General features: G+C 37.4%; 1 protein-coding gene and 1 non-coding gene across 2 annotated transcripts in view; one reads left to right on the top strand and one right to left on the bottom strand.

The window, feature by feature from the left end:
• Window positions 1-21,402, top strand: part of LOC130018322 (phospholipid-transporting ATPase IB-like) — a 187,596-nt gene that overhangs the window by 29,627 nt on the left and 136,567 nt on the right. The window contains exons 3-7 of the mRNA XM_056109025.1: window positions 3,237-3,335; window positions 4,577-4,622; window positions 5,556-5,596; window positions 8,091-8,164; window positions 13,920-13,989. Of these exons, the coding sequence (XP_055965000.1) occupies window positions 3,237-3,335; window positions 4,577-4,622; window positions 5,556-5,596; window positions 8,091-8,164; window positions 13,920-13,989 (330 nt within the window). The remainder of the gene's footprint in view (window positions 1-3,236; window positions 3,336-4,576; window positions 4,623-5,555; window positions 5,597-8,090; window positions 8,165-13,919; window positions 13,990-21,402) is intronic.
• Window positions 2,636-2,742, bottom strand: LOC130019433 (U6 spliceosomal RNA). Its single transcript, XR_008791763.1, has one exon. It is a non-coding gene; the product is annotated as a U6 spliceosomal RNA (small nuclear RNA).

Here is a 21,402-nt window from a genome sequence, read left to right as displayed (position 1 = left end):
TGTATATTATATTTTCTTTTTCTGTTCATCTACTTATGACCATTTATATTGTTCCATACCTGGACTACTGTGAATTTTGTTACTCTGAACATAGTATTGCAGATATCTCTTCAAGATTCTGGTTTAAATTATTTTTCAATATATTCAGACATGGGACTGTTAGATTATATGATAGTTTCACTTTAAATTTTTTTGGCAATCTCCATACTGTTTTCTATAATGACTTCTAATTTTACACTTCCAGTGTGAACAGTGCTTCCAGTTTTTCCATATCTGTGCTAAACTCACTTTTTAAAAAAAATTATAGCCACTCATTTGAGATAATATCTCTTTGTGATTTTGATTTGTATTTATTTCTCTTATGATTAGTGAAGTTGAACATCTTTTCACGAACCTATTGGCTATTTGTATATTTTGTTCTGTCCTGGAGATTAAACCCAGTTCCCATACATGAAAATCTGACACTTTACCATTGGGTACCATACAACCCCAGTTCTGTATGTATTTAGAAGAATGTGTGTCTAATATTCCCCTGTTTTAAAATTGATTTTTCTGCGTATGTTTCAGTATTGGGTGATAAGAATTTTTTATGTGACCTTATCAAACATTGGATTTAAAAATATTGTTGTCTATTCAATGGATTAATGTTGTTTCCTTTGCTGTGCGGAAACTGTGTTTGTGTGTGTGTATGCATATTAGTTTATTACATAAGCACTTGTCTATGTTTGCTTTTGTTGTCTATGCTTCTGGCATGTTTCTAAGAAATTATTGCCAATTCCAATTCAAGGGGATTTTGACCACTTTTCTTCCAGAGATAGCATCTTTTCAAAATATTTAGATTTAAGGCCAGCAAGATAAATAGTACAGTGGGTAAAGCACTTGTCTTGCATGCAGCTGGCCCGATTCAATTCATAGCACCTTAAATGGTCTCCCAAGCACTGCCAGGAGTGATTCCTGAGTTCAGAGTCAGGAGTAAGCCCTGAGCATTGCTGGGTGTGGCTGCACCCTCCCCAAACCCCCAAACATCAAAAGTAGTAAATTCAAGACTTTCCATGATTTTTTTGTTCATGTTTATTTAGCTTTATTGTTCTTTATTTTAAATTAATCTTTTCCTTTGTTTTTTAAGTTTTCAGTTGAGGTAACCTGGCTATAATAGTATTTACATTCATGCATATGGAACATATATTTACTGCACCTCCACCACCTCCAAAGTGGCCAAGACCTTCTACGACTGTCCTGGCATAACTTCTAGCCCTTATTTTCCTTCCTTCCCTAGCCTCTAGCACTTCATCACTATATTCAAAGTCCAAGGATTGTTGTCATTGATAGCATTCAGTCCTTTGCTTTATTTATGTACCATATCTAAGTGAGATCATCTGTTAGCTGTCCTTTCTCTTGACTAATTTCATTTAACATCTGAACACAATCCTTTCTGGCTCCATCCGAGTTGTAGCAAAAGGCGAGATTTTTATATCTTTACTTATAGTTGAGAAGTATTACAAGTCATCAGATGTATTAAAAAAAGATGTTCTTCTCCTGTACACTAACTACCTAAACAGAAAAATTCAAAATATAAAGTCAGGTATTATTGCCTTCTCTAAAAGTCTGGGGAATTAGCACAGGGGTTAAGGTCCTTGCCTTGAACCCACCAAGTCTGATTTACATCCTCTGGCACCACATATTGGTTCTCTGAGCACCTGAGCACCTGGTCGCTCCTGAGCATAGAGCTAGGAATAGTCCTTCAACACCTTTTAAAGTAATTTGCAAGAATTATTGGGAGCTTCAAAGAGACTCTGTTTTTCTGCACTATGCAAAGAAATAGCACAGTAGCACTGTACCCCCATTGTTCATCAATTTGCTCGAGCGGGCCCAGTAACGTCTCCATTGTGAAACTTGTTGTTACTGTGTTTGGCATATCGAATATGTCACGGGTAGCTTGTCAGGCTTTGCCAAGTGGGCAAGATACTCTCAGTAGTTTGCTGGGCTCTCCGAGAGGGGATGAGGAATCAAACCCGGGTCGGCCAGGCTGGTTGTGTGCAAGGCAAATGCCCTACCACTGTGCTATTGCTCCAGCCCACAAAGAAATAATAAGCAATAAATAAGAAGGCCATATAGAGATAAGCAAGGCATAAAGTTGAGAAGATAGACCTAAAAGCTTTTCTGAATCTGGAGAATTAAATGTCTAATCTAGGACCTCATTTACTCTTGCATCCACCCCAGTCAGGAAAGCTTTAGGTCTCCTCTTTTGGACAGTTGGGAGTCATCCTTGAACATTCTACCTAGGAAACATTTTTCTTTTTCTTTTTTTTTAAGGGACTTTAAAATTTTTTATTTTTAATTTTTTAAAAATATTTATTGACTCACTGTGAAGTAGTTACAAGCTTTCATGTTTAGGTTACAATCACACAATGATCAAACACCCATATCTCCACCAGTGCACATTCCCCACCACCCCGGTATACCCACCTCCCCCCCGGCCTCCATGGCAGACAATATTCCCCATACTCTCTGTCTACTTTTGGGCATTATGGTTTGCAATACAGACACTGAGAGGTTATCATGTTTGGTCCTTTATCTACTTTCAGCACACATCTCCCATCCAGACCGGTTCCTCAAGCCATCATCTTCTTAGTGAAAAAATATGGAAAGCTTCACGAATTTGCATGTCATCCTTGCACAGGGGCCATGCTAATCTTCTCTGTATCATTCCAATTTTAGTGTATGTGCTGCCGAAGCAAGCACCTAGGAAACATATTTCTCTTCGACATCCAATATTTTCTTATCTGTCTCAAAAAGAAGTAAGATTCAGTTAAGATGGCTGATTTTCTAGATTTTACTTTCGAAGATAAGCTGTAGTACTCAGGGCTTACTCTTGGTTCTATACTCAGGGGTCATTCCTTGAGGTGTTTGGGGGACTATATGTGGTGCCAGAGATCAAAATTAGGTCAAGTGAATGGAAGGAAAAATTAGGCCAGGTGCATGCAGTACCTGCTGTACTATTGTTCTGACTCTGATAATAAGCTGTTTCAAGAAGAATATTTTTAAAATGACATAATGACTAAAGGAGGTGGGCTAGTGACTTTTCATTATAATGTTTAGTATCACATTCAGGGGGTGACTTTGATAAACTTAGTCTTTATTCCTTTATATTTAGTGTGTATATTGTTGTCCTGCCCTGGGCCAAAGAAATTAAGGATTTATCATAACATTAATAGGTAACTCTGATTATTTTGCAGCAAATTCCAGATGTGTCTCCAACCGGAAGATATACAACTGTGTTGCCTTTGATGGTGATTCTTATAATTTCAGGCATCAAAGAGATTATAGAAGACTATGTGAGTTTACTGTTAGATAGTAGCTAGCTTCATAATTCCTTATCAGAGATGCATTTTGCTCTTTTTTTTCAGACAGTTGGTTAAAACTGTCATATTTTATAAATTTGCAGCTAATGTGATAAGTGAATTCAAATGTTCAGATTCCAAGTTTTAAATTGCATATATGTATATGTGTATGTGGCTAGAAAGATTGCTAGCAAGATAGCTGTTACAAATAACTATATGCTAAGAGCTGTGATAGTATCTGATAGCATCTTGAGAAATACAACACAACTAGAGGTGAAAATCCTAAATGTCTAAAAAGGGCTGTGCACATGAATTGTGTTGTGAATTTAACACTCAATAGGACAATTTCAAGTGGGTATGCTGATTTTAACAGTAAGGGAAAAGAAAAGGGATGTTTATTATTGGTTTCTGTTTTCTTGGTTACTACCTGCCATGATGGGCTCATTTTAGTAGAGTTTCTTATTTACAGTCCTAATACTTTCTAAAATTGATGGCTATTGTTATCCACATGTTATCCACTATCTAATCCTATCTTTTTTGTTTGTTTTTGGACCACACCTCATGTTGCTCAGAGCTTACTCCTAGCTCTGTGCTAGGAGGAACGGAGATGGGGTGGAAAGGGACCACACCAGGGATCAAACCTGGGTTGGTTGCATGCAAGGCAGGCACCCTGCCTGTTGTACCATTGCTTTGGCCCTAATACTACCAATTTGTAAAAACAAAGTCATCTGCAAAATCTACTTGTTGACATTTTGATAGGTTTACAATATGAAAGAATATCAATCATAATCAGGAGACTTTGGTTAAGTTGGGACAAAATTAAAAATTGCTTATTGGGTCCTTAGTTTTTATGGTATACACTTATACTTATTATAAATAAATTATAATATGTTGACACCTAAGATGTACTTTACTATGAAGTAGGCGCTGAGCTATATATGGTTGTATTTGTTTTCTTGTGGGTGTTTGTGTATTCATTTAAACTAGGGCATGGTAGAGTTGGAATATCAAGCAAAACAAACTGACACCTGGGGCTAGACACTTGGCATTTGGCTACATTGCCTCTCTTAGGTTACATGTATGTTTAGGAAGTCAAAAATTGTAATTGAAATCAATTACAGTCAAAGAGGTTTGTAATTAGGTTTTCTGCCTCTATTCTTAAATCTACTATGATTTATATTATTATAAGTTATTCTTTTTTAACTTTTGATATAATGTATTTTTTTTTACAACAGAAAAGACATATGGCGGACAGAATAATTAACACAAAGACAACAACAGGTAAGATAGTCTTTATATTCCTTATAAGAAAATACCCAGATTGGGGGCTGGAGTGATAGCAAAGTGGGTAGGGCGTCTGTCTTACACTCGGCTGACCCGGGTTCGATTCCCAGCATCTCATATGGTCTCCTGAGCACCTCCAGGAGTAATTCTTGAGTGCACGAGCCAGGAATAACCCCTGTGAATGGCCAGGCGTGACTCAAAAATTAAAAAAATACCCAGATTCACCAAGTAATATATTTTGTAATATATTTTGTAGTATTTTATTTATTTATTTATTTTATTTATTTATGCGAATACAGAAACAAAGAACAAAATGAATTTTTACATTAGTTAGATATTAACATATAGAAATATAATATAGAAAATATGACATTATATTTTATATTAATTATATATTAGGATATAGAAGCTCAATTTCTATATATTAGGAGCAATAATTATGTTAATTAGAATAAAAGAAAATTAGCAAAAAGGGTGGAATATCCAGCATATGAAGAATTCATGCATTCACAAAAAAATTAGAATATTTAGTATTCTCTCCTAGTTCAAATTTTAATATGTGCTGACTTTACAGGTTGGTTACAAATATATTGCTTTTAAGGCTATTAGTGTAGTCAGCATTTTGGCATGTAAAAGCAAATTTTTCTCCTTACGACTAGAAATGGTTTAATACATGTAGGATGGACTTATCCATCCATCTATCCAATTTTTCTGTCTTTACACTATGTTGTAAATATTACTTTCAAGTGTATTTATACTTTATTTTGTTTAGTTCATATGAAACCAATGTATATAATCCTCTAGGTTATAGAAAAGCTAAATTAACAAAAAGAATACTTTATAGAGAAGCATTCAACGTTTGTGGAATATTTTTATTATTTGGATCTTTGCCTAATGCAGTCAAACAATATATAGTTGTCTATATTTCAGTATTACGACAGAAGAAATGGCAGATATGCAGGTGGGAAAAGGTAAGAATATATTTTAGCTTTGAACATGATAATAAACACTTTCCAAATTTAAAGTTACAAGTTTTTATTTGTGAAACACACACACATTTGTTTTTTTGTTTTGGGACCACATCCAGTGGTCCTGAGTGCTTTCTCCTGGCTCTGCACTCAGGGATCACTCCTGAAGGTGCTCAGGGTACCAAAATCTGCTCTCAGGTATTGAGTTCTCTCTTTAGCCCCTCTGTAGAATGTCCAAGGTAATGCTTCACAATGTAGGATAACATTGTTTTGTCCTTCCTTCATAGCCTCAGGTAGTTTAGGTTTTTTGGCTCCCATCACAGTGCTCCCATTCATCTGTGTTTATTTGTAATTTCTTTCTTTGTTCTCTATTGACTTGCAAATATTGTTTTTCTCTTCTCCCTAAGTCCTTTGCATAGTTTATTCAGAGCAATGTCCTTTTTGAATGGACACTAGAAGACAGTATGTGCTATGCTTTTGTTATGTGACTCTCAATGATATTTTTCTCCTGGGCCTCTGTTCTCTCGACCTAAGTCTCAGCAGCCCTTACTTCCTAGCGCCCCCCTAAAGCAGGGTCCTGACAAGGAATTGGATGGAACCAGGGCAAGTGGTAAGCTATGTGCTACCCTGGCATCGAGATGGACCTGGCCAAAGTACCTAATGCTTAACTACAAGTTAAGAGCTTGGTCATGCCACTTAATCTTTGACAAAGGAGCAAGAAATATGAAGTGAAACAAGGAAATCCTCTTCAACAAGTGGTGCTGGGAGAACTGGATAGCTACTGGGGATATTGGTGGTGGGGAATGTGCACTGGCGGAGAGATGGGTGTTTGCTCATTGAGTGATTGTACCCAAAAATGAAAGCTTGTAACTATCTCATGGTGATTCAATAAAATTTTAAAAAAAAGAGCTTCGTCAAGGACAAATGCTGTCATGATCCAAAAAGTAATAACTGGATTCGGACCCTGCTAGGGTTAGGAATGATTAATCTGGCCTGAACGCTGTAGTCTGAGTCTGTGGCAAGATGTTCCTAGGGAAGATGTCCTACAAGCCTCAATGTATCTCTTACTGTGTCCATACAAAAATAAGTCATATTAAGATATCGATTGAGTTACTGGACTGAAAAAAGGAGAAAAACACCTTAAGAGGTATTTTGCACCTGGGCAGTCAGGAAGGGCTTTGTAATACCCCAGGTGGTGTTTCAGCCCTTGAGCCTGATGGCAGTCAGAAAGGGCTTTCTTATGTTGATTTTGCTACCTGACTGGATGCAGTGTCAGCCCAGAGTGCTGGGGAGTTGGAGAGACTAGAGAGCTGTAGAGAACTGGAGAGATGAGAGAGAGGCAGGGCTGCAAGATGGACTGCTGAGAGACTAGCAAGGGGGACAGAGAGAGAAGGATTTAGAAGAACACAGGAGCAGGCACGTGGAGAGAGAGAGAGAGAGAGAGAGAGAGAGAGCACAGTCTGCGAGATGGAGCATGGAGAGATGAGCAGGAGAGAAAGAAGAAGACGGGAATGAGGGGCAGTGTGAGACTAGAATGGGAGGCTCAGAGAGACTGGAGCAGGCATGTGGCTAGAATGGAATAAACGGCATCTGATCAACCAAGCGGCTTGGTCCTCAATTTGTCCACCATCTGCCCCATGACCCGGGCCACCCAGGCTGGGTGAGTGGCCTGAGGCCCCCCAAACAAGGGCGGCTAGGGGGAGTGCCAGGGGGGCCTCTTCCTGGTCGCCCCCTGGAGATATTAAACACTTCACAAACTTGCTCAGGTTATAAGACATGCTTTTTTTAAATGACTAATATCATAGGGTATGTGATCTTAAGGGCAAACCTGGGCTAGATATTGATTTTGTCCTCATCAGCAAATAATTAATGGCCAATGTCAAATATTTTTAATGCAATCCGGAATGTTATAATTTTGAAGTCTCACCAGTATATTCCTCCCCTCCCCCGCTTCCTACGAGAGGTAAAACTGGTGAATTCAATGATTGAGTTTTGCTCCTTTCATTGAAATTTTGAGGAATAAAACATTGAGAGATAGCACTAACTTTCTATTGGCAGAGAAGAACAAAGGTACCGTGGTGAGTTTCTTACTGAGCAGAAGGGTCACAAAGAGTAATTTTAATTTATTCCCAATCTCTTCCATCGGGAGAACCAGTGGATTAATTAGAGCCTGGGCCCAGAATTCTTGTCTCTCTGGATCTTTCTGTGCCATATGCATCCAAATGGTATACTTAATAGAATAACTATTTTATAATTTTTGGTACCAGAGAGAGAACCCTGGGCCTCACTTAACTGCTCTACTAGCAAGCTACAACCCCAGCCTGAGTGGAGCACTTTCTATGTCTGATACATAGAAAAGGACAATGGAGTTATTTTGGGGGTCCAGGGGATAATTGAAGGAAAAGACTGTTTTTAAGAGATGTGATGTAATGGTGGGTCCCCATCCCATGCCCTCGAGGATAACGATAACTCTGTGCTCTTTCTCCTTGTAACAAAGGTAGAAGTCGGAGACATTGTGAAGGTCACAAATGAGCAGTTCCTTCCAGCAGACATAGTTGTGATTTCTTCCAGGTTGGTTCTGTTGATGGGAATTTAAGAAATTTTTGCTGCGAATTAAAAAATTTTAAGAAAACCAAAGGCTGTTATCTCACTCCTTTTACCATCCTATTCTCTACGTTGCAGACGAATGGCTGCATACCTTTCCTGTAAAGCAACAGAGAATAAATATTTTCAGTTTTTTGGGTCAGGCAGTCTCTGTTGTAGATATTCAAATCTGCTTTAGAGCGCAAGAAACAGCAAATGAGTTTGTTTAATTTCCAATAACATGTTTAAAATCACTAACAATTTTTGTTCTTTATTTTTAACAAAGGGAAAACAAAGCCAGAACTATTTATTGATTAGATAACAAAGCTCTAGTATTAAAATCAATGTTTAAAAATCATTTTTTAAATGTGAGCATTTTTATATGTTGTCACAAAATTAAATCCTTTTCTAAGAATTTATTAAGCTGTTTGTTGCTAGTTGGGCCTTCTGTGCTATTGCTTTTGTTTGCTGAGTTTATTTGGCTTCGATGTTTCCCATCTAATTTTGGTGTGCTCCTACTGGAATTTTAGTATTGAGACATTAGAAGGTGTTGTATGACCGCATATGAGACAGAGCAGTCCAGAGACTGCAGGATCTATGGTCTGAGCCAATGAATTCACATGGTGGTGGCTGTGGGCAGTTGGGCGTGGCTGCCAGGGCTTTAGAGAAGCAAGGAGTTGGGGCGATGTTACTGGCCCCCACTTCGAGAAGACCCCAGTGTTCTCAGCCCTACTCTTAGTATTTTCTTTAGCTTGAATACTATGGGGTCTGATATAAGTATGACCACTCCTGCTTCTACTTTTATTCTGCAATTAGCTTGTACAATTGTTTTCCAGCTTTTAACTCTAAGCCTTGTGCTTACCATGAGAGTTAAAGTGTGTCTCTTCTAAGAAACAAGGGTAGATTTTGTTTCTTGACCCATCCAGCCACTCTGTGATTTTATGGGATTATTCATGTCACTGCAGAGAAATTACTGATAGGAAGAAATTTGTGGCAATGTGTCCATGAGGTGTTCGTTTGCTATTGCTGTTTGATCCTTGCTTTTTTGTTTTGTTTTGTTTTATTGGTCACACCTGATGATACTCAGGGGTTACTCCTGGCAGTGCTCAGGGGACCAGGGGATGCTGGAAATATTGCATGGACCTGGGATGGTCACATGCAATACAAATGCCCCACCCACTGGATTATCTTTCCGGAGGCTGATCTTTGCTTTTTATATGAGGCCATTCAGTGTACCTTCCAGAGCGGGTTTAGATTCTAAATATGTTCCCTACTGCTGTTTGTCTGATAATGTTTTTATTCTCTTTTAATTCTGAGTGATAACCTTTCTTCGTAGAAGAGTCTTGGATGGAGATTCTGTTCATTTATTATTTTGCATCTGTCATTCCATTTCCGTCCCGCTTAAAGAATTTCCCTAGAGAAATCTGTGAATCTTTTGGTTTTCTTCCCTGTATGTAAGGTTTTGCTTCTTTCTGCTTGAAGGAGTCTGTTGGTCTTTGGTTCATGCCATTTTGATCACAATATGTCTTGGTGTTGTTCTGTTTAGCTTTACTTCACTTGGCAATTTTTGGCCTCTTGAATTAGTGCTCCCAGATCCCTTTCCAAATTGGGAGAGTTATTATTTTTTTTCTTAAATTTTTATTAGTGAAACACCATGAGGTACAGTTGTAGACTTACAAATTTTTGTGCTTGGGTTTCAGTTATACAATGATTGAATACCCATCCCTCCACCAGTGACCATTCTCCACCACCACCAGTCCCAGTATCCCTCCCATCCCCATTCCCCCCATCCCACCCTACCTCTGTGGCAGGGCATTCTCTTTTGTTATCTCTCTCCTTTTGAGTGCTGTGGTTTGCAAAAGAGACATTGAGTGGCAATCTTGTTCGGACTATAGTCTACTCTCATCACACATTTATTGGGAGAGTTCTTAACTATTGTTTTTTTAACTAGCGTTTCTTCCTTTCTTCCTTTTTTCCCCTCCTGGAATTCCTAGGATTCTAAAATTATTTTCCCCTTGATATGTCAATAATATCCTGAATATGCCTTCATTTTTTTTCTCATTCTGTTTTCTGTTGTCTCTTCTCTCTCTCTTTTTTTTTTTTTGGCTGGTGCTGGTTACTGTATCATTGAATCCACTGGTTTGTATTTATCTTTGTTCATTCTGCAACTGAGACTTGCAACTATATTTTTAGCTCCCCTTACTTCTATTTGAGCTCTTTACTTTTTTTATAAGTATCTCTTCAAGTTTATTAATTTTCTGTTCAAATGTCTTTTTCTGATCACTTAGCATTAATATGATTGTTGTCATAAAGTCTTCGTCAAACAAATTATGAATGTTGGTCACTGGGAAATTTCCTGAACTTTTGTCACTCTCTGTTGACACAACTTAGTTCCTTCATCCTCTCGTTGTTCCTGGTACTCCATTAACCAGCTGCTGCTGCTGAGCTTGGACAGATATCTGGTGGCACTTGGGCCTGGCTCCCCTGTGGGTGCATATGATTGCTGAACCGGTACTGACAGTTCACCTTGTCCTGGGGGCATGGCAGATATGCATGGACTGCTGGACCAGCTGCAGGAACACTATTTTCTTCCTCCTCCTTTGGATTTCATTTGCTTTTTAAAATAGTCTCTCAGAGACTACTTGGACCTCTTGCTTCCTGAAGTATGTCTGTATTGCTATTAGTATTGTGTTTTCTGTGTTTTGTATATTCTGATGGCTCACATTTTCTAGCTTGTTTCCAGTAAACTTTTTGTTTCTATGATTTCTTCTTTGATCTAATGGATGCTTAATGATATTGTTTAGTGTCCAACTATTTTGACTTCCACCCTAGATTTTTTTGTAGTTGATTTTTTTGTAGTTGATGTGTTTGTAGTTGATGTGTTTGTAGTTTATTTTTACCCTTCATTTGTTATCTGAAAAGATGCTTCATATGATTTCTATCTTTATTACTTTATGAACTTTTTTCCCCCTTCAGTAAGTAATCTATCTTTGGAAGTGTTCCATGTGCATTGGGGAGGAATGTGCATCCAACTTTAGGGGCTCATGTAAATCTCTATAAATGTCCATTAAGTCCAGCTCTTCTAATCCTCCATTTAAGGTTCCTGTTCCTTTATTTATTTTCTATATAATTGATTTTTCCAATGATAACAGTAAGGTATTCGAGTCTCCTACTACTATTGGTTTTTGTTAGCATTTCCCCTTAGGTCTATTAAAAGTTGCTTTATAAATTTTTATGCTCCTTTATTTGGTACAAATATGTTTTAATCGGTGTAAACTTTTCTTGATATATTGATCTTTATGTATTATAATGTTTATCCTTGTCTGTTATTAGTCTTTTAAATTTTTAAATCTTTTTTTCTGATATAAGTAAGTATGGCTGTCTCTGCTTTTTTCAAGCTGTCATTTGCCTGTATGATTGATTTGCTCTGAGTCTGTGTTATCACGGACGTTTGAGTGGATCTCCTTAAGCAGAAGGTTGGGTTTCATTTCCCTATCTATCTGGTTACTCTGTGTCTTCTGATTGCTGAGTTTAGTCTGCTGGAATAGAGATGAATTTTAACAGATAGAACTCGATTGCAATGCTTTTATGTGGGATTTGGTATTATCATTATTGTTCTGCAATTTGTCTTTGTTTCTTTGTCCTTCTCACATCGTCTTCTTCTCTCTTCTGGGTGTCTTTCTGTTGAGTTGGGATCAGCTTCCATTTACCATTTCTCCCCTCAATACTTTTGACTCGAGATTCCCATGAAATGCACATCCAAATTTTCGGACTGAGTGGGGTCTCTTTTTTTTTTTTTTATAGAAGACCGTTTAGTACTTCTTACAGAGCTAGTCTAGTTGCCATATATTCCTTTCACTTCTGTTAGTCTAGGAAATTGTTATTCTCTGAATCTGCACGATAACCTAGTTAGACTACTCTTGGTTGTATTTTTCATTCAACTTTTTAGGTATATCACACAGACCCTTCTAGCTCATGGGTTTTTAATCCATAGGTCTGCTGTGAGTCTGATGGAGGTTCCCTTGTTTGTAAGTGTTTGCTCTTCTCTTGTGTCTTTAAAAAAGTTATCTCTTTCACTCATAACATTTTAATTATAGTGTGTCTTGCTGTGTGTAATTCTTTGAGTTCTTGGATATGATATATATGGCTCCTCAGTTGAGGTTTTCTTAGTGATTATTTCTTCCACCAGTAATTCTTCCTCTTTTTTCTTTCTTCTTTGGGAAACTCCAATGATGGATATGCCATTACATAAATGTGCTTTATATTTTTTATAGTTTAAATTTTTAATAGTTTAATAGTATAATTTATAATTTATAGTAAAATTTTTTAAATTTTGTAGTTTAAAAAACAAAATAAAATTTTTTTTATGGTACTTGAAAGTTAACCCTGGTCCTCACAATTGTAAGGGAAGAGTTCTATTATTGAGTCACATCCCTTACCTTAATTAGAAAATTTTTTTAAACAACTATGTTGTCTTAAGGTTATGGTTAATTATTTTTTGTTTTTGCTTTTTGTTTTTGGAGCCACACTCGGCAGTACTCAGGGCTTATTCTTGACTCAGTTAACTCCTGGCAGATGTGGGGAATCATATGCAGTGAGTGCTGTGGATGAAAGCCAGGTTGTCTGTGGGCAAGGCAAGCTCTCTGCCCAAGATACTATCTCTCTGGCCTAATTGTTTAAGTTTTGAAAAATTAATCCTTTGTTTGTTTGTTTGTTTGTTTTGTGCCACACCTGGTAATGTTCAGGGATTACTCCTGGCTCTGCACTCAGGAATTACTTCTGAGGGTCCTCAGGGGATGCTCAGTATCAAACCCAGGTCTATTGCATGGAAGGCAAATACCCTACCCACTGTACTATTGCTCCAGCCTCTGAAAAATATTGATTCTGATACTTTTGCCATTTTTTGCATTGTTTTTGTAGAGGAACAAGTGTTGGGAAGTTCTTTCTTTGTTATAATACTGGCATCTACAAAGAGCTTTAATTTTAACTCAGGGCAATATAGTCTTGACTAGAAAAATTAATATAAATTGTGTTAAACTTTATAATTAAATTGATGCAATAGAATAAAATGAAATAACTTCATTTGAAGTCAAACTTTAATAACAATATTTTAATTCTTTGTGACATTTCTCTCCAAATTATGAGTTTTCATAAGTGAGTTGCATTTGGCATTGACTAAAATCTGGCCATTTTCTTAATTCAGTGCCTTAGCATTTGAATTCCCTAACCATTGAGTTTAGATAGAAATAGGAAAGCTTCAACTGTAATATTTGTTTAAGGGTCTCTGCTTTGCCCAGAGTTGTTCAGAAAGATCTATCCTGATTAAATAGAACTTGGACTTTTGTAAACTGTAACATATCCATTTGGAAAAAGGAAGGTAATTTAAAAAAATTTAATTAATATTTAATTCTGGTCTTTTTCTGAGCTACATAACATCCTCAGTTCATCCTAAGTCACTTTTGTGTATGTGTGTGTGTGTGTGTGTGTGTGTGTGTGTGTGTCGGGGGGTGTTTAAAGAGTAATTGCTCTTATCTAAAGGGGTGAAAACTTCTACAGAGTCATTTTGCAAGATGAATTTTATGCTGGTAAGATAAAATTGGTAATGTCTCTGAACACGTAGTTATAGTAGATCTTTCAACTTTGAAGAACAGTTACTATGTAGGTTGCATTTCATAGTTATATTATTGAGAAATTATGTATTGAGAGAGATATTAATTCATATATTTTAAAAATTTTTTCTTAGTGAACCTCAGTCAACTTGTTATGTTGCAACATCTAATCTAGATGGAGAGACAAATCTAAAAATACGACAGGTAAAGATGCCAAAATCCTCTCAAACACACCTCTCTCCCTCTCCCTGCTTTTTTATGCTTTTGAGTCACACTGATTGTGCTCAGGGTTTACTCTGGCCCTATACTCAGAGTTACTCATGATGGTGCTTGGGGAACATTATGGAAAACCAGTGATCAAACCCAGCTTGACCTTGTACAAGGCAAGAGCCTTACCTGCTGTACTATATTTGAGTCCCAATGAATGACTTTTAGATCCTAAATTTAAAGCCACAATGTCAGACTTTATGAGGTACTACTAATTGGATTTTTTCATGAAGAAAATCATCTCACTACTATTGAGTGGATCAAATTTATCTCACCAATTCTTATAAGAAGGCTATATAATACTCTATACAATATTGTATACCATACATACATATATGTTATATAGTCATCTATTAAAGCAGGACTTTTAACAGGATAATGTGTCACTTTTCCAAGATTAAAAAGAAGAGGTCCTATAAAATTCATGTCACAAGTGATAGCAACTTTTTTTTTTGCAAATTATTTCAAGGCTATTTCTGACTGCTTTGTTAATAAAACAATTGTTATGGTTAAATATCATAACTTGGCTTAAAGGAGAGTTTAAATAAGTTCTAAATGACATTATGTACCAGATTTTTTTAATGTGCCATTTGAACTCTAGGTTGACTTTTTATCAATAAAGGGAGAAAGTTCAATTTTCCAATTAATTTTTTATTAATGAAAAAAAGATATTGAACTTAAAATATTAGTTTGCTTCAATAAGAGAGCTCTTAATTTTACATTTGACTAGTTTTATGTACTTGCTAAGACTTATGCAAAATTTACATTCAGGATGAAAAAGAAAATATGTCATAATTTTGGGGGGCAATGTTTTTATTTTTGAGTCATGCCTGGCTGTGGTTAGGGCTTACTCCTGGATCTGTGCTTAGGGATCACTGGCAGGGCTCAGGGAACCACCAGATGGATATTAAACCTAGGTCAACCCTGTGCAAGGCAAGCACTCTGTCCACTACACTATCTCTCTAGTCTCTATAACTTACTAAAGTAATGTGTCACCTTAGTAGCACTGTAGTACTGTCCTCTCGTTGTTCATCAATTTGCTCAAGTGGGCCCAGTAACGTCTCCATTGTGAGACTTGTTGTTACTGTGTTTGGCATATCAAATACGACACGGAGAGCTTGTCAGTCTTTGCCGTGCAGGTGAGATACTCTCGGTAGCTTGTCGGGCTCTCTGAGAGGGGCGGAGGAATCGAACCCGGGTCGGCTGCGTGCAAGGCAAATGCCCTACCCTCTGTGCTATCACTCCAGCCCATCACCTTAGTAAAAACATATATAAATAATACAGAAAAATAGACTATTTTTACCTCTTTTTTTACCCTTTTAAAATTTTTTATCCTTTTAAATTGCACGTTTATCACCAATGCTAGTTATTGTAATTATTTCTGCCTTTTAAAAGTCTAGTTATACAAAATAGGAGCTAACACCCAAGATTAGTTGAGATAAGTACCAGGAGGTTCGCTCCATGGCTTGGAGGCCAGTCGCACATGCTGGGGAAAAAGGCAGCTCAGATAGAGAAGGGAACATCAAGTAAAGGGTGTTGGGAGGATCCGCCCAGGATGGGAGATGCATGCTGAAAGTAGACTATAGACCGAACATGATTACCATTCAATATCTCTTTTGCAAACCATAACACGCAAAACAATATATATAAATACTCCAATGAAAGCTTGATTTCTCTAGTCAAGAATTAGGAAGGGCAATCTAGCAAATGGAAAATTTTGGGACAATGGTCTTTGTACTCATCAAACACCATAGTAATAATACAGTGGTCTTACTTTACCCATAGCACTGCACTGTAGCACTGTCTTCCAAGTGTTCATCAATCTGCTCGAGCGGGCAGCAGTAATGTCTCCATTGTAAGACTTGTTGTTACTGTTTTTTGGCATATTGATATGTCATGGTAGCTTGCGAGGTTTTGCGGTGTAGGCGAAATACTCTTGATAACTTGCCGGGTTCTCTGAGAGGGGCAGAGGTATCAAACCCGGGTTGGCCATGTGCAAGGCAAATGCCCACCCACCATGCTAACGCTCTGACCCACTTTACCCATACAAGAAAAATATTAAAAGAGAAGAAGCCTAGACTTTCAAATATGCCAGGCTGAACTATGGCAACTCAAGTCCACCATCAGAGTGGTATTGGAGAAATCAAATGAAACCCAGGTTTCCATTCCATAATAAGAATGGTAATGAATCCTACCCTTCTCTACAGTGTCAGAGGACATCATGTGGACACAGTCAACACTCCAACCTCATCCATTTAGTGAGGACTTCAGGGAAGCCAGAACTCTCTCTGTGCCAAATGAAAGCATGTCTTCAAGTTTAATAGGGTAAAGAGTACATGCAAATTGTACTTTTTAAAAATCTTTCTGTTTTTCTTTTATTAATTAAAAAATTTTAAAAAATGTTAAAAGTAGTCTATAGACCAAACATGATTGCCACTCAATGCCTCTCTTGCAAAACACAGTACCCAAAAGAAGAGAGAGAGAACAAGGGGGAATACCCTGCCACAGAGGCAGGATGGGAGGGGGGGGGGATGGGGGGTGGGGGGGATGCTGGGACCCGTGGTGATGGATGACGGGCACTGGTGGAGGGATGGGCACCTGATCATTGTATAACTGAAACCCAAGCACAAAATTTGTAAGCCTATAACTGTACCTCATGGTGTTTCACTAATAAAAAAAAAAATGAATCACCGTGAGGTACAGTTACAGACTTACAAACTTTCGTGCTTATGTTTCAGTCATACAATGATCCAGTACCCATCCCTCCACCACTCCACCAGTGCCCATGCTCCACCACCAATGATCCCAGTATCCCTCACACCACCCCATCCCATCCCCCCACCCCACCATGCCACTGTGGCAGGGCATTCCCTTTTGCTCTCTCTCTCCTTTTGGGTGTTGTGGTTGCAATAGAGGTTGAGTGGCCATCATGTTCAGTCTATAATCTATTTTCAGCACGTCTCTCCCATCCTGAGCGGGTTCTCCAAGAATCCTGTACTTGGAACTTGTGCTTTCATCTTCTGCCTTGCATTAAAAAGTAGCCACTTTTTTCTATCAGAGTAGTATTAGAGAAAGTTATTTAGCTCAGTTTTTTTTGGATGTAAAAAATTATCTAAATAGACATAGAAGAACATTCAATATAAGTGTAACATTAATTTATTATTGAAAAATGTATAAAAATTCTTAGCAAGTTAGAAATAAACAAGCCTTTCTTAATTTGGTAGGAGGCAACAATAAACGCCATCAGTGAATTCTCAGGTTTTTTGTCTTTTAAAGAAATTTCTTGCGAAACTGGTTTCAAGGCTATGAATTTCCTAAACTGTTGTCTGTCCCTGAAGCTCTGTATCATTTCTTCAAATTTGAATGATCATCTAACTGTATTGAGTGTTCTCAGTGAAGGATTTATTTCATTGAGTCTTTATACTAGATTCCTTCTTTCTCTTCTCACTTGTAGTATCTCATTTGATTGATCTACTGAGAATCTTGTGGGTTTTCCTTTGTATTAAACTCCTTTTGTTTTTTTATCTTGCTGCTTTCTGTATTTTGTTTCTGTCTTTGGTGTTTTTATTATTCTGACTATAATTAGATCTTTTAATTTTTCTATTTGGGTCCATTTTCACTGGAACTCTTCTGGTCTCATGAATTTAGGTGCTTGTAATCCTCAGCTCTGGGGAGTTCTTATCTATAGAGTTCTTGATTCCTTTAGTGATTCTTCAAACTTGCCTTCTCATTCTTCAGGAACACTGCTAATTTTTATATCGTTCCTCTTGAAGTCATCCTATAAATCTCCACTTAGATATTCATTTACTTTCAGATTTTTTCCATATAGACCATTGTAGAGGACGTTAGTTTTTATTTAGATGTTTCCCATTTTGGAGCTTCTCAATTCTTTTCCTCAGCTGTTGTTATTCAACTATTGAGATCTTCTATTGAGTTTTTAAAACATCACTCACCATGCTCTTTAGTTCTGGCATTTTTTTGTTTGTTTGTTTTGAGACTACACCCAGTGATGCTCAGGAGTTACTCTTGGCTCTGCACTCAGGAATTATTCCAGGTGGAGCTTGGAGGACCGTATGGATACAAGGCAAATGTCATACCCATTGTATTATTGTTCTGACCTCTCATTTCTGTCACTTCTGATTATAATTTTCTCATTTCTGCTCCAACACTTTCGTGTTCTCTACTGATAGACCGTACCATCATTCCTTTGAACTCATAAATAACATCCTCAACATGATGTCACTAAAGTCATTCTCTAAGAGTTTACAGGGTGGTTGGTAGTGGTAGAGATTTTATTATTATTATTATTATTATTATTTGCTTTTTGGGTCACACCCAGCATTGCACAGGAGTTACTTAAGCTCATGCACTCAGGAATTATTCCTGGCTGTGCTAGGGGGAACATATGGGATGCTGGGAATCGAACTCAGGTTGGCTGCATGCAAGGCAAACTCCCTACCAGCTGTGTTATCGCTCTTGCCCCATATGTTGTTATTTTCACTCTTTGAGCTTTGTGAGCTTCTGTGTGGTTTATCCACTGTGTTTGCTGTGCTCCTGTCTTTCTGAGGGTCAGTCTATGTAGTTAACCCCACTGGAAGTTTCTGACGGATTAGGTGGGGGAATTTGCTCTTTCCTTCCCTGCTGCTCTTCACCCAATGACAGGAGGTATAAATATGTGCAGTATGAGTTATGATGAATAGAGCTGTTTACTATAAGACTTACTCTATAGAAGGGGGCCTGCTGAGATGGAAGATGTCAGGTGTGGAGGCTGCCAGGATCCAGCTGGAAGGGAGGGGAAGGGGAATCTTTTTCTGTTTCCAGAAAGACCCCGAGGATGTCAGCTTCACCTGCAAAGATAGATGAAAATGCAGAGGGTTTGAGATATGGAGGTGGGCCTGTTGATATGATAGAATTTAATTTTAGTTTTCTTGAAAACGGTCCAAACTGTCCTATAGAGACCAAACCATTCAACATTCCCACCTACAGTGAAAAAGGGTTCCTTTTCCCCCACATCTATACCAGCACAAATTGCTTTTATTCTTTTTCATGTGTGTACATCTCTCCTCACTATTATGAGGTAATATCTCATTGTTCATTTGATTTGCATTTTCCTGATGATAAATATTATTTTTCCATATACTTATCAGTCATGTATCTGTATGTTTTTTATTCTTCTTTTTCTATTTTGTGTGTGTGTGTGTGTGTGTGTGTTTGTCACATCAGGCATTGCTCTAGTCTCACTACTGCCTCTATGCTTAGATATGACTCCTTGAGGGACCACAAAAGGTGCCGGAGATTAAACCCAGGTTGGACATGTGCAAGGCAAGCACCCCATGTTATTACTCTGGACACTTTTTTACTTTTCAGTAAACCTTCCATTTTCAACTGCAGTAAGGTAGAAATTATACATAAAATGTAATTCTGAGAGGTCACTAAAAATCAATAACACTATCAATAAATTAAAATGAAATTCTAAAAAATATTACTCACAGATAGGTTGGGTAAAGAAAAGAATCAAAATTCAAAGAGAACAGGCAGACAAAACAAAAATTAAACATATGATTTTAATATCACATTACATGTCAGATCAAACTACTGTTCAGTGGATTAAAAAGCAGGACCCAGGGTACCAGGAAGAGTTTAGAGTGAGAGCATCTGCCTTGTAAGTAAGTGGCCACAAATTCAAGTTTAATTCTTGGCCCCATCCCACTGACCTTAGTGAGATACCAGAAACTCTTTTGTTTGAATCCCCAGTGCCATGACGAAGTATGTAGTCTCTGGTACCACATCATCACAAAAAAATTAAACCTAAAAAGAAGATGTAAAGGTAAATTAAAAATTAATTAAAAGTAATTGAATTATGTCTTGTCTACATGAAATACTTCAAATATAATGTTTTTTAAGCATATAGAAAGTAAAATTATCATGAAAAGATCAATCCAAAGAAACCATGAGTGACCATATTAATATCAGAAAAAGTGTATGTCAGAGAAAACAAAATTATTCAAAAACAAGATCATTATATAATAAAAAAGGTTGATCTACCGATAGAGTAGTAATATTAATATTATGTATCATAAAATTGAGTGGTAAAGTACATAAAGCTAAAATGAATAGCACTTAAGGAGGACACACACATGTTATTCCACAAATATAGTTGGAATTTTAGTAGTCCTTTATTATAGTATGTCACTGTCCTGTCACTGTTACTGTCCTCCCGTTGTTCATCAGTTTTCTCGAGCGGGCCCAGTAATGTCTCCATTGGAGACTTTGTTGTTACTGTGTTTGGAATATTGAATACATCATGGGTAGCTTGCCAGGCTCTGCCATGCGGGCAAGATACTCTCGGTAGCTTGCCAGACTCTCCAAGAGGGGCAGAGGAATCGAACTCGGGTCGGCCATGTTGGCTGCGTGCAAGGCAAATGCCCTACCGCTGTGCTATTGCTCCAGTCCCATACTATATTATAGTATAATGTTATAAAAAACCAACCAAAAACATAAACATTTGGAATAAAAAATTTGAATAGCCCTGTACATACTAAAAAAGTTAAATTTATAATTGAAAACAAATTTGATAACAGCACCTAGTTTCTGTTTGCCAATCAACACAGAAAAGCTGCTAAACATTTCATTCGTAAGTTCTAGTTGTGATACATACTTTTTTATAAATTAAATTTGGCTTCAAAGCTTTACAATTGAATCTTGCTAAAATTTTAAATCTAGAGTGTATTTTAAACCATTTGCTAATTTGTCTCAGCATCATGAGACAAATATGGTAATTATTAATATGGTAAGTCTTTTCTTCCTTTATTTTTCAATGGGCAGGAGTGATAGCACAACAGGTAGGGCCTTGCGTGCGGCCCATGCGGCCAACAACACGAGTTCTATTCCTCTGCCCCTCTTGGAGAGGCCGGCAAGCTACCGAGAGTATCTCGCCCTCACGGCAAATCCTGGCTAGCTACCTGTGATGTATTTAACATGCCAAACACAGTAACAACAAGTCTCACGATGGAGATGTTACTGGGCCCGCTTGAGCAAATGGATGAACAACGGGAGGACAGTGCTACAGTGCTACAGTGCTATTTTTCAATATATCACTTTTGAGCATGTGGGTTTGTTTTGGCTAGTAAAATATATTTTCCTCTTCTAGAAACTATTTGTTCATGTTGCTTTGTTCATTTTTCTACTGGAATATTTACTTACAGGATGGATTTATGTATTTTTTTCATATTCTTCATGATTTATTGCCAGTGTTTTCTATATTAGCAACTCGCTCCTATATTTACTTTAATTTTTTGATGAAATGATAAAAGTTCATCCAGATATGAGGGTGTGAGGTGCTACCTTTAG

Source organism: Sorex fumeus, unplaced genomic scaffold, assembly GCF_029834395.1.
Source record: "Sorex fumeus unplaced genomic scaffold, SorFum_2.1 ptg000008l, whole genome shotgun sequence".
NCBI classification, from domain to species: domain Eukaryota; kingdom Metazoa; phylum Chordata; class Mammalia; order Eulipotyphla; family Soricidae; genus Sorex; species Sorex fumeus.
Note: the sequence above shows the minus strand (reverse complement) of the source record. Positions and strands in the feature narration are given on the sequence as shown.